Source organism: Homarus americanus, unplaced genomic scaffold (assembly GCF_018991925.1).
Source record: "Homarus americanus isolate GMGI-L3 unplaced genomic scaffold, GMGI_Hamer_2.0 scaffold30858, whole genome shotgun sequence".
Classification (NCBI taxonomy): Eukaryota; Metazoa; Arthropoda; class Malacostraca; order Decapoda; family Nephropidae; genus Homarus; species Homarus americanus.
The window spans coordinates 2,269,232-2,282,665 of NW_024737697.1; the positions used below are offsets into that span (position 1 = coordinate 2,269,232).

At 38.5% G+C, this 13,434-nt stretch overlaps 1 protein-coding gene across 8 annotated transcripts in view; it reads right to left on the reverse strand.

Annotated features, from left to right (window-relative positions):
* Positions 1–13,434, reverse strand: part of LOC121873535 (zinc finger protein 135-like) — a 92,044-nt gene that overhangs the window by 52,624 nt on the left and 25,986 nt on the right. For 3 of the 8 annotated variants that reach the window (XM_042377153.1, XM_042377151.1, XM_042377152.1), the window contains exon 6: positions 4,132–5,461. The exons of the other annotated variants lie outside the window; for them this stretch is intronic. In XM_042377153.1, the coding sequence (XP_042233087.1) occupies positions 4,955–5,461 (507 nt within the window). In that variant the 3' untranslated portion in view covers positions 4,132–4,954. Of the gene's footprint in view, positions 1–4,131; positions 5,462–13,434 lie in introns of those variants that run through there. 8 annotated transcript variants of the gene reach the window in all.

Consider the following 13,434-nt stretch of genomic DNA (forward strand, 5'->3'; position numbering starts at 1 on the left):
TCTCAGACTAAAGTTAGGAGAATATAATTTGCATTGCTGGAATCCTTGCAAGACAGCGAATAATTTGAATATTAACGTCATATCTTTTGCACAAGAGATAAAAATTAATCACCTGTATCTCATTACAGTACAGTATAGTCTGCATTTACGCGGTCAATTGAACCCGTGGAGGCCCGCGTAAAACGAGAAACGCGTAAATGAAATAACAGAACATATGGGATTAATTAAAATAGAGACTGGGCCGACCCCCAAACTCCACTTTTTCCGACACAATACCTACGTTGTAGAAAATAACATCTTAATTTTATGATGGTATGCACACAATTAATATTTAAGAGAAATACAGTCGCCAGGTTAATGTCCATTCAAATAATGATGGACCATCCAACTTCTTGCAATTTATAAATCTATTATTTCTAATTTCCATTCATTTTCATTAATGTATTTTATAAATTTCGAGAAAAGGGCCCCAGCTATTAATACTGATACAGCGATACACTCTCACCTCCAACATATATTGTTGCTGTATATATTCTCGTATGATCAGCCACTTATGGTGTGTGTTTTATCATTGATAATATAATATATTAAATACTGTACGTGGTATAACATGTTTAGAAAAATTATCCCGAGTCCCGGGCCCTCTGTGCGTGGGTGGCAGGAGGCTGAGACGCTCGAGGTCACTTAGGTCGTAGGCTTGCGGGCAATGATTGGCTAATGCTGTCATGTGACCTCATGGGACATCTGTAATTGGCTGATGCATCTTGTAGATGACCCCCCCCCCCCACCCCAGGCTAGCCTCAGGGCAGGCTTAGTCATAATTCTTTGTCACCAGTCCCCCTACAAGGTTCATCTGTTGTTGGCTCCTGTTTTTGTACAGTTTGTTGTCCTATGTACTGTACAATTGCTGTACAGTACATAGGACACAATCAACCTACAACACAATGTTTAAGCTGTGTTAAGACGTCAACAGTGATTTTAGTGTATAATTTTACTGGAAATTAACATTGCGTGAACACAGTACATACACTACCTCACATGGCAGTGGCCATTGTTTGTGTACCACACATTACTGTACCAAGACACCCTCAAGTAAGTGCAGTATTGTACACACCAAAATTTAGTTTTGTACAGTACAGTGAGTTCTGCTATATCGCGTGTTTTGATAACGCGAATTTGCTCTAACGCGATTTATGAAGAGGAACGATATTTGTATAACGCGAACGCTTGTTTGCTATAACGCGATTTTTGCTTACTATTTCTCCAATTTTGTGGTATTAACTGTGAATATGGTAAAGAAGAATATCTCCAAGAAGCGTTCTGGTGATAGAATTCCCGGTGATGATCGTAAAAGAAAGGATATAACACTTGAAGAGAAGCTCGATGTTATCAACCTCAAAATCACCCTTCTCCCCCATCAAGTTACATTCATATTTTTTTCAAGGTAAAGTGTTACATTTATATAATTTCATTATTAGATATGAATGTAACATTTATTTCAAACTAATGTGCTATCCTTTGTGTTAGGCTAACTACTAAATTTTTTTCGACGAGTAATCTGCACCTAACCCTATTTTCTCCATAAGCCCTGTTATTCCCATTACGCGATTTTCTATAACACGATATTTTACAAGAACACAACTATCGCGTTATAGCTGAACTGACTGTATCTTAATACTGTAGTTTAATTCATATTCTATTCCTATAATTCATGAGTCGGTAATTTATGAGGATGTTCATTATACAAATTATATAATGTTTTCTTTCATTTAAAATTCAGTAAGGAGTAAGATGGTAGGGAGGGACCGCACACCCCCAAAAAGGTTCCTCATCTCCCCAGGCCTGTCATTACCACTGTAAAAACATTTACTTTGTTTTTTATTAACTATAGAGATACATTTACTGTAATGATCTGTGCTTATTAATACCTGTACCCTTCATATATAATACAGTACAATACTTTTTATAATGTATCAGTACTGTATGATTAAATATAAAAATGGTAAATTTGGCAATGGCGAAGCTTACCCGCCACCTCCTCTCCTTCCACTATAGAGGTCTGGGTGAAAAAATTGCCTTACTATTTGACTTGTCATGACCACAACAGGTTCTGAGGACAACAATAATGGCAGAAAGCGAAATTCGATATTTGGGTTCCTCAAAAACAGCCAAAACACATTATGCAGTCTCAACATTGCAGAACACGATATAATTATAATAACGCTTTGTGGATGCCACGTTTCTGTCCAGAACGCATGTGGCAAAGGTTCTGTTGCCACATTGCAATCTGGATTAATTTGGTCGTGTCCACAAAGCGATGGTGGTTGTTCACAAAGAATCAGAAATGAGCTTATACAGTAGTTAAGTTTTATTCAGACCCGGAGGAAATAAAAAAAAATGAAGTCCAGTAGATGTTTAACTTAATTTATTTGTTTCTACAATCACTGCTGTTATGAAACTTAGAGCTCAGCTGTACTGTACCAAATAAAATAACAAAACTCATTAATTCTAGAAAACTTTTCAGTGAAAAAGTAAACACAGATTCAGTTAGTCTACTTTGTAATGTAAAATAGAGAACACTTTATTTCATGAGTAAATATGCTTGCCTATATTTTTAAAGTAAAAAAACATGTTGTACTTCATCGAAAAACATAACTGTATTCTGTATTTTCTAATGCTGAGGTCGATATACTTCAGTTACAAATAATAGATTTAATCTGCAAACAGGAATATATTGGAAAATAATTAAATAGCATAAATACACGTAATCTTGTTTAATATTGAAAAAAGCACTAAATAAAGAAGCAAAGTAATAGTCACTGTTAATGTATTGAGAAAATAAAAGTACCAACATAAGAAACCAATGGCAAACATAGAGTAACATATTTGTTTTTACAGCACTATTGTTGTGACACTGAGAGGCGCACTTCACGGCACTTGCACTTTGTCTATACAGTACTGTTTGCAGTGGCGAAATTTGAATCAGTTTGGATCCAGAAGTGATACTTGATACAGAACGAAGGGATATGGAAGAAGAAGGAAATTCTTCCGTCTCGATAAATTTAGAATCCGCCAGTGTGAATTCATTCTGTGCATACAGCCTTTGTAAAACACCTTCCTACGTACCTAGTTGGTAGAGTCCAAATTCATTCAAACTCATGACGACAGCTGGCACATTCCTGGGGGCAAGTCTTCCTCGGTCAACATCTGGGACTCTTACAACAATGCTTTAACCCAGCTCAACAGGAGGTAAATTTGAATTGGAAAGAGACAGCATATCTTCAGCCTGTTTATGTAATCCAAACTTGGCACCTCGGCATTCACTGTCAATAAGTTTTTTTTTTTGGAGGCACAGATTACATGTCACTTATCCTCCAAATCCTTCTTCTTCAGATACATGTACAGTGGTCCCTCGGTTAACGAGCACAATCCGTTCTAGAAGGTTGCTCGTTAACCGAAAAACTCGTTAACCGAAATCATTGTTTCAATGGGTTTTGGGTAATTGGTTTCAGCTCACCGAAAATTGCCTAAATTCAACAAAAAAAAGGTAGAAAAGTACACTTACTTTGAGGTGTGTATGTAGAAGGCTCCTGGATGATGATGATGATGATGGGAATTAGAATGGGGGTGGAGGAGAAGGGAGAAGAGAAGGCATTGGGGTGGAAGAGAAGTCACCCCATGGCGCCATTTCACCCATAAAATTTTAGTTCTCTTGGTGTAATTCAAGATTATTTTCTTTAAATCAACACTGCACTGCATTATATATTGTCAATATGTAAAATAAATTTCAAAATGACCAATAATTTGCTTGGAAACACAGAAAAAAGCATTTAGTTGAAGAGTCTCAAGCAAGATGTTACCTCCACTGAAAAGACAGACAGACTGACGCCTGTATGGTGTGTTGAGAGGCTGGATGGCGCGCATAAAACTAGTTTCATTACCTAAAATTATGTTCAATAATTGTTAAAATGACTAAAAAATTTAATATTAAACTTTTAAAATTATTGAATAGTATAAACTTCTTGATATTTGCTAAAATGGTAAGGAATTTAAGCCCTAAAACTGATTACTGTATTGGCGGACTAATACTACAGCTGGTGGACCGCCAAATGCAAGCAAAAACATGTTCAGGTCGGCTCGTAAGAAACTCGTTAATCGAGGGAATGCTCGTTAACCGAAGTTAAGAATCTTATGGAAGGTAATTCGTTAACCGAGGCGCTCGTTAATCGAGGGACCACTGTACATAAAGTTGGCAGATTCAACACCTGTATGCTCCTGTAGTTTCCTTCTCACATATGCCAGACAATATTTCTTTGTTATTTTGGGTTATTTCTGTGTTATCTTTGTCTTCATGCTCAGGTCTATCTACATGTGAACTTAGAGATTTCTCTAAATCCTCTTCTGTTTCTAGAGAGGTGTAAATTTCCTCTCGCAGAGAAGAATCCACCAGCCCGATTCTTTGGGGGACCCAAACATAGCCTCATTAGACTCCTTTTGATTACCTTGTGTAGCAACCGGTTCTTCTTGCTCTGAACAAACCTTAATCCTTCTGACCATTTCTTTATTTTGTTATCAGTCATCCATAGCACAAGCATATCTCTAACATCCTGATTCAATCTTTCTACCAACCCTTGGCTTTGAGAATGATGTGGCTTTCCATGAACAATCTTCATTCCTGTCCACATTTCAGCAAGGTTTTCAATTACTTTATATGAGAATTCTCTGTCATTATCACTTTGGAGGATACTATATGGTGCCTCAAAAATACAGATCCCCATTAGATGGTGTGCCACTTCTTCAGCCATCTTTGTTTTCGGTGGGCAAAGAATTGTGAATTTAGTGAGATGGTCTTGGTAATTTAGAATGAAATGGTAGTCTCCATCTGATTCAGTTTGCATGTCAATTAGATCAACTTGACATGGGGAATTCAATTGACCTGTAAGAATCGGCCATTCTACCAATCCTTTTTTTGGAATTTTTTCTTCAGCTGGCATTGTTCACACAGTGATAAATAAAGATCAATTACCTGTCGAGTTATGTTGCAGTACTTTTTTTTCAGCTCGGCTTCCATTACTCTTGTTCTCTTGTGGCCAGTATTTGTATGTGCTGCTTCCAAAGCATCAAATAAGTCCTCAGTCCTACAATAGTAGCGAATATTGTCACACGGATCTGTCAACGCTTTTTCTATCAATTTCTCTACTTCCCCTATGGTGATCACATCAAATCTCTTCAACCTTCTGTAGTGCTTTGATGACAGAGGTTCCTTATTTGCTTTCAATCTCTTTGCTTCTTTCACTTCTTCCTTTACTAGATCATACCTTTCATCGGTGAAAAAATCACTGCGATCACAACTTTTATCAACCAACGTCTTTAACTTTTCTTCAAATAAAGACTTAACTTTACTGCCAGAGTACGTCGTGGGTGTTTCTTCGACACTAGCCATTGGAAATACGCCAGTATTCTGAAAGAGAGGAAAAAAAATAGTTTTCGTGAAAAAATGCTCTTAAATATCATAAACATTACTCACATATAGTGACAATGAAAATAAGGTCAGCTTAAACACTAAAACAGGGTAATCTGTCGTTGTTACAGACTTACTTGTTCACTCAATGCAGGCCGGAGTGATATGATTATCCAAGTGGACAAGTTGTGGACATGACCAAAATAATCCAGATCACAATGTGGCAACAGAACCTTTGCCCCTTCGCGTTCTGGACAGAAACGTGGTATCCACAAAGCGTTATTATAATTATATCGTGTTCTGCAATGCTGAGACTGTCCATAATGCATTGTGGCTGTTTCAGAGGAACCCAAATAGCGAAATTCTGGCATTATTGTTGTCCCCAGCACCTGATGTAGTCTTTTTTTTTTTTTTGCTCATTGAGCAAATTTGGTCTTTGAGCCCAATTGTACAGTAAGTCCTCGTATAACGTCGTCATGCTTAAGTTGTTTCGGTACTACGTTGTTAACTTTAGAGACCAAAAATTCGTTTAACGTCCAGGTGATCAGATACTTTGTCGTTTTGCGTCTTCATGGACTACTTTCTACGGCGCATCACCCGATCTTGTCTGGCCGCGCTATGGTCTCTCAGCGCCAAGCCAGTCTCTGTTACGACTTCACATCATTCGTGTGTGCTTAAGTGCTTTTGCTCTAAAACTGTACTCTAACCATTCAAAATGGCTTCCAAGCACCCATCAAGTGCTGCTGATGCTTGTGTAGTGAAGAGGCAACGACCATTTACCTTTGCTAAAAAATGGATGTATTAACCCGATTTGAAAAATAGGAAAGTGCTGTGGACATAACCACTGTACTTGAACTAATCCCCACAACGGTGCGTACTATCCGGACCAACGCTGACAAGATTAAGGTTAGTGCTGGAAGTGGTACTACTCTCAGTGCAACTAAAACAACTCGTACTAGAAGCACTGTGATAGAAAAAGTGGAAAAGATGCTGGCCATGTGGATGGAGGACCAAAATTAACACAATGCGCCTGTGAGCCTTATGATTATCCAGCATAAGTCCAGATCCTTGCTTGACGTTGTAAAGGAAGAAAAGGGTGAAGGATCGAAGGAAGAGACCTTTACGGCCAGCCGCAGCTGGTTTCAACGATTTAAGCGCAGGTATAACTTCCACAATATTAAGATGACTGGTGAAGCTGCCAGTTCATATACGGTTGCTGCCAAGACATTCCCGCCAGAATTCAAACAGATTATCCAGGAAGGAGTCTACTCATCGAAGCAAGTCTTCAATATGAATGAGACTGGTCTCTTTTGGAAGAGAGCGTCAAGTTTTAAAGCGGCAAAGACCACTTGACGCTGCTGCTTGGCGCGAACGTTGCCGGCGACTTCAGGCTGAAGCCTATGCTGATTTCTCGCTCTGCTAACCCACGGAAACTGAAAGGTTACTCTAAGGATCACCTTCCTGTCATTTACAAGGCAAACAAAAAGGCATGGACAACCGGCGCCATATTTAGCCAGTGGTTACATGTGTACGCCAACCCTGCACTGAAGGAATACTGTGCCAAGGAGAACCTTGACTTCAAAATTCTTCTGATCCTTGACAATGCTCCAGCTCATCCTCCCAATCTCGACGACTTGCATGACAGGGTAAAAGTTGTATTCCTGCCTCCCAACACGACAGCACTGATGCAGCTTATGGACCAAGGCGTCATCGCCACATTCAAGGCGTATTATTTACGCCGTACCATGGCCCAGCTGCTCAAGGCTATAGACGGAGAAAATATACCTACGATCCGAGAACATTGGCATGGCTTCAACATTCTTCACGCAATTGACAACATTGGCAAGGCGTGGGAAGAGGTTTCAGAAAGTTGCCTGAATGGTGTGTGGCATAAACTGTGGCCCGAGTGCGTCAACAGTTTTACGGGATTCACGGACTTAGTCCCAGCTGTGAATAGGGATATCCTCAGCTTGGCTAGGCAGGCAGGCTTTGATGAGCTGGAATCAGAGGATATTGAAGACATCCTGGCATCCCATACAGAAGAGCTCACAATTGAAGATCAGCAACAACTAACAGAACACAGTCCCGTTGAAGACGACGAAGAAGAACCTCAATGAACGCTAACTTCCAAGAGGTTGGCAGAATCGTTGAAAATGTTCCAGCAAGCAATGCAAATCCTTCTAGGTGACGACCCAAACAGAGAACGTAGCTCAAAGGTTCAACGCAGAATTGAGGACAGTCTTGGTTGTTACACTGAGATCTATAAGAAGAAGATGAGGAGCACCAAGCAGTCAACACTGGATTAATATTTCCGTCGCAGGACGGCAAAAGTAGCTTCTTCACAACAGCTGGCAGCCGAGGAAGAGCAAACATCAACGGAGGAGGAGCAAGCAACGTCAGAGGAACCCCAGTCAGAGCTGGAGGAGGCAGCCACAGAGTCTCAGTGACTCACTACCCTCCTCCTCTCCCACCATACTCCTCCCCTCCCACCATCCTCCTCCTTCGCTCCACTACCCACCACACACTCGCTCTACCACCTCCGCCCATCGGTGAGTACCAATACAAACTTAGTACTGTAGTTCTATATACATGTACAGTGGTGTTTAATTGTTTTTATTGCTGCTACATCTCAGTGAATACTTTCCGCATTCTGGATTGAACAAAATGCCGTTATTTTCTAAAAAAAACAGTTTTTGTGATATAGTCCAGAATGCGACGTCGACATCCCACCCATCTCCACCCCTCGAGAGTTGACATTTGTTTACTGCTCGCTCTAGGACAAGAGATGACGGTAGCAATGCGTGTGATGGAGGGTGCAGAAGGGGGTTTTGAGAATTGCAAATAAATGCCAGGTCCTCCTAATATTACGTATTTAAGTAATTATTAGATGTTTTAATTGCCTGTATGTTGGCCTGGCGAGTTAATGTTAGGCATTTATGTATCTAGGTATAAAGCTTGATGTCGCATTCTGGACTACAGTAAAATCTCATATTTCGCGCAATTTCATTTCGCGAGCACTAACTAATGTAACCAAGTCTTATATTTGGCGTAAAGTATCGTGAATTTCGCCAGTTGAATGCTGGTCACCGTCTTGAATGACGTCACAACACTCATACCAGTTACAGTCATTTCTGCTACAATGCGTGTTTTGTCAACGCGCATTGGTTGCAACGCAATTGATGAATAGGGGAACACTGTTTGTAAAACGCAAACTTTTGCATACGAATGTTGGCTGTAGCGCGATTCCATCCCCAATGTTTTTATTCCATCCTCAACATTTTAAGCGTGGCACGGGGTTATGCAATGTTTACAGTTCACGTTCGACATCACATGTTCAATTGATTCGAGTCGTTTGATTGTGAAGTGTTTTTTGAGAGGTACTCTGTATTTTTGGGGGGGGGAAAATTTAGCAGTTACCCATAAATACTGTATGAAAAGAATAAGTAAAAAGAATGTTTTGCAGTGAGGACTCATAACGGTTTACACCAGCGCTCTCTGTTTGCATCACGTGATCAGTTTCTGTCAATTATTCCATGATTTTCACTATTTTCTCCAATTTTGTTGTGTTAGCGATGAATACGGAAAGACAAGGTCAGAAGAATGTTTCCAAGAAGCGTTTTGGTGATCGAATTGCCGGTGGTGAACGTAAAAGAGGTTTACAAGAACGCAACTATCACGTTGTAGCCTGCGCCAACCTAGTGATCGCCCGGGCTGTTATTGTGTGCTTTTTTGGGTGGTGCTTCCACCTGTCGAGTCAAGATAATGGCCTCTACCTCTACTGGGGGTCCTACTGGTGCTGGTGGGGGTGGGACAGACCCACCTAAGCAGCCAAATAAGGAAAAGGAGAAGTGGGACTATCATAAGGGAGTTAAGTTTGCCAAGTACTCGATGCAGGATAAGCAGCGTGTGATTAAGTTACTTGAGGAAGGCCTAAAAACTAGTTTCCAGAAAGTACAATCAGGTCAAAAAAGACAGAATTTGTATCATTTGGAGGACATATATGGGAAAATCAAAGATTGATGTAGAGTGGCCAGTCTATGTTGTTATTTTTCCCAATAGTTTATGTATTTGCATTGGGCACAATTTTCCAGTCTACATTACTAGCAAAATACCAGATCTTACTGTATATCACAAAACTTTTCTTTTTTTTATACAGGTATTAGCCCACCTGGGCACAGGTCACTGACCCACATCAGGGCCTGGGGGGGGGATTTAATAATAATACAATGAGTGCTGCTTGAGTAATTTCAGAAGTTCAACTAAATTAATAACACATTTTCTAGATTGGAACATTCACTGGCCTTGAAAGATACTGTCAACACACAACAATATTCCAGTGGTGCAAGTAGAGGTGACAAAACACCTCTTGTTTCAGTTCTCAATATTTATCCTCACACCTTCACAACTGTGATAGTCATAACTTACTACACTGATCTGACTTCAAAGTATATAAGATCATTATCATAGACATTGCTTTTCCTGTTACTTATTAGGTAAAGTTGTATCATCTTGTATCACATTCCAGCTGTAATTTATTTACTGTCTCCACAACAAAGGTGAAGTTGTCTCCATAGGAAACAGAATTTTCTGCTACTCTCTCAAAAAGTAAATTCATTTTTGACTAAATAGTCAATCTTCAGTTGTGCTGATTCAGAAAATTATCAACAGTGCTGCAAGGCAATATCTTCTCTTGCTTCCCTTATCACATACAAGCAAACTGTGTATGGAGAACAGAGAATCTCACTATAGAAATGGATCATATCTATGCTCTTTAAAAAATTTTTGGAATGTAGCTGACTATCAACCTTTCCACAATGCTATTTTCTCCTTTTACACATACTGTACTGTACTGCACTGTATTTAAATCAGAGCCAAAGTTCATGTGTAGCACAAACATATTACAATACAGTGTAAGTCTTCTGGTGTTCTCTAAAATATTATGATATCTTGTGACTACTAAAGGCAGGATCATTCTAAATTTTTTTAAATGTTGCTCTCATCAGAATACAGTACAGTTTGTTGTGTTTCAATGACATCTGTGAACATATTTCATATCATTCTTTCAAAAAATTCAGATTCTGTAATGTATCAAGTCCACAGTTCTATAAAGTGTTTTGCTATTTGCTTTATGATTGGGTGTTTTAAGCATTTTGTATATTTTGAAGACATTTACACATCTCCAAAATCTTTCTCAGGAGAAATACCACGATTGTGCTCATTGTAAATCAGCTCAACACGATCTGCAGAATAGTTTTTCCAGCTCAGTAAATATTGAAAATAATGAGTGAAACAATCTAACACAGACAAAGTCCACACCATCACCATGTAAGAATGATGCTGGAGAATCAGTGAATAAACTCCTTCCACCTATCTCCTCACCAAAACAATCCTCGTGTATGGGCCTCATAGCCCTCACAACATACAGTACCAACAACTAATCAGTAACACATTCCATGACTACTAACAAACATTTCCACAAATAAGGATATGCAGTTTGAATAACCATTTTATATGTTTCAAATATATTTCATTTTCCACAACACATTCAATGTTATGATCTTTTAGTTTCTCATATAAGTTTAAAACAAATGATTACATATTATACAGTACAGCATAGGATTTGATATATGTAAAAAATGTGTAGCTTTAATCACATGAGAACAATAACCCTCATAAAATATTCAGTACTCACCACGAACCACAAATATAATTGGTCTCATTACGGCTGGAGGATCTTTCAGCCAACAACAACCTCACAGTAATGATATTCTTCGTATATGTTCCAGAATAACTTTTCACCTCAATGAGCAAGAATGTAATGTACTCAAAAGAAAAAACACCGTCACACATAAATTCACTTTCCATACCACAATGTCACTGTAGCTTATTTGAGATGACAGTGAATATACTGTACTGGGTACTTCAAAATGTATCTCAACAACATGACAAAATCCTGAACAATATCTGTATACCACATACTAAGTCACTGGCAATAACCAGAATTAAAAAAGATATCACTTTCCTTGTGTACAGTACTGTACTTGTTTGCTCATGAAGCCAACTTCATCAGAAAACACATTATAAGTCTACTTTATCAGCACCATATTCCATCACAAACATAATTTTTAGTGACAAGCCTATCAAATTTTGTACAATAAATTGTTTCCAAACACAAAACTTTTTATAAATATTTCCAAACACTGAATATTAGTACAGGTGGATGCCATTAAACTAATATTTTTTTCACAGTGAAGAGACTTACTCGTCTTTCCACTGAATGTCACTCACCACGTCATGCAACACTAAATTAATGGAAACAGAAACAACAGGTGACCAAAGAGGGTGTCATCAATGGTGGAAATGTAACATAAAATATGATGAATCTTCCTGACAAATATTATCAATGAAAAAGAGTCATAACATACATATACAGTATTGTATCCTGATCACTTCTGATACTGCAACTTTTTATTATTTATTACTAAGGTTCTTAATGGTCCTTTTGTCATGGCATGTACTGTATACAGTAGTTCCTCATGCACCAAAAAACTGTGGTAAACTGAAATGACTCAAGAGGATGTATGTGGTTATAATCCTTTACACTTAATCACAAACTATGATGCATAAGAGAAATTTGAAGTAAAAAATAAATAAATAAAATTACACTGAGTATCAGGAATTTTAAAATTATTTATTGGAAGAACAAAGCACCACTTCAACCTTTCTAACGAGACAACTTGGGGCTCCAACCTTGTCGAATTACCCAAAGGTCCGAATTTAATCTTTCAGTTTGGACATTTTGTAGATACAGTACACTGTATTGTTTGTTTTTTTCATAAACTCAAGTGAATCACTCAAACAGTACCGAAAAGCACACCCAATTGTGGCAAGCCTCTCCAGTAATTTCTGCTTGTCTGCAATGGACAGGCCTGTACTGTATATTTCCAGCACAGCTTCAACCATATTAGACACAAACAAAAATCACATAAAACAACAACAACAATCTAAATGCTTTGGGTGAGTGAACTGGCCCTCACGCACAGTAAAATGATCATCTACTGTACTGTATATACAAATGTTGCTTGGAGTTAGCCCAATTGTTAAGTAACATGATACAGGCATGTGGTATGAATGCTGGAAAAGGAGGTACAGCGAGATGATGCAAGTTTGCCTCTGTCATTAAGCTAATGTGCGTTATTTTACATTATGACAATTTTGACTTTTGTGATAATTCTGCTTGTTTTCAGTATTTTATATCCTTCCCTGCGATAGCATGGCTTGTATAGTTCAGTAACTCCTCCCCTTTTGTGATGTAAGAATCTCACCCCCCAGACTTGACTCACTTTACTAAGTGTTTCTACCCAAAAAAAAACAAGCACAATTGTAGTATCATGATCAATTACTGGAACAATATTATTTAATTTTAATAGTGTAAAGAGTAAAATAAGTGTCCTGTACCTCATACTGCTTACAAATTAGTGTCGATTATCTTGTTCTATTGCATCACACAACACTCCACAAACATTCTCAATTCTCCCTAGCCCCTGTGTTGCCAACCTGTGGTAAGGATGTGTATTTACTTCCTGTTTCTATCATGCATGATAATTTTGTAAGACAAGATTTGATTTATAATATATTTTACGGCATATAAGATGCACTTTTTTTGTCTGAAAATGGCTAAAAAAAAATCAACCTGATTCCTAAATGTGAAGTTGAGGTCTCCCATAATCTAATGAATCCCCCAGTTGCTGTCTCCAGTAGGCTAAATTCTACCTAAACCAACTCCAGAATTAAAAATGTTGTTGCTTATTTAAACACATTACAGTATTACCCCGCCTAACGCGGTTTCACTTAACGCGTTTTATCATATACGCGGTGCCTCGCCAGAGCTGAACTTTCACTTAACACGGATTTTTTCCACATATACGCGGTGAGTGTCCGGCTCGAGATGCTATTTTTAGATTTGCCCCACC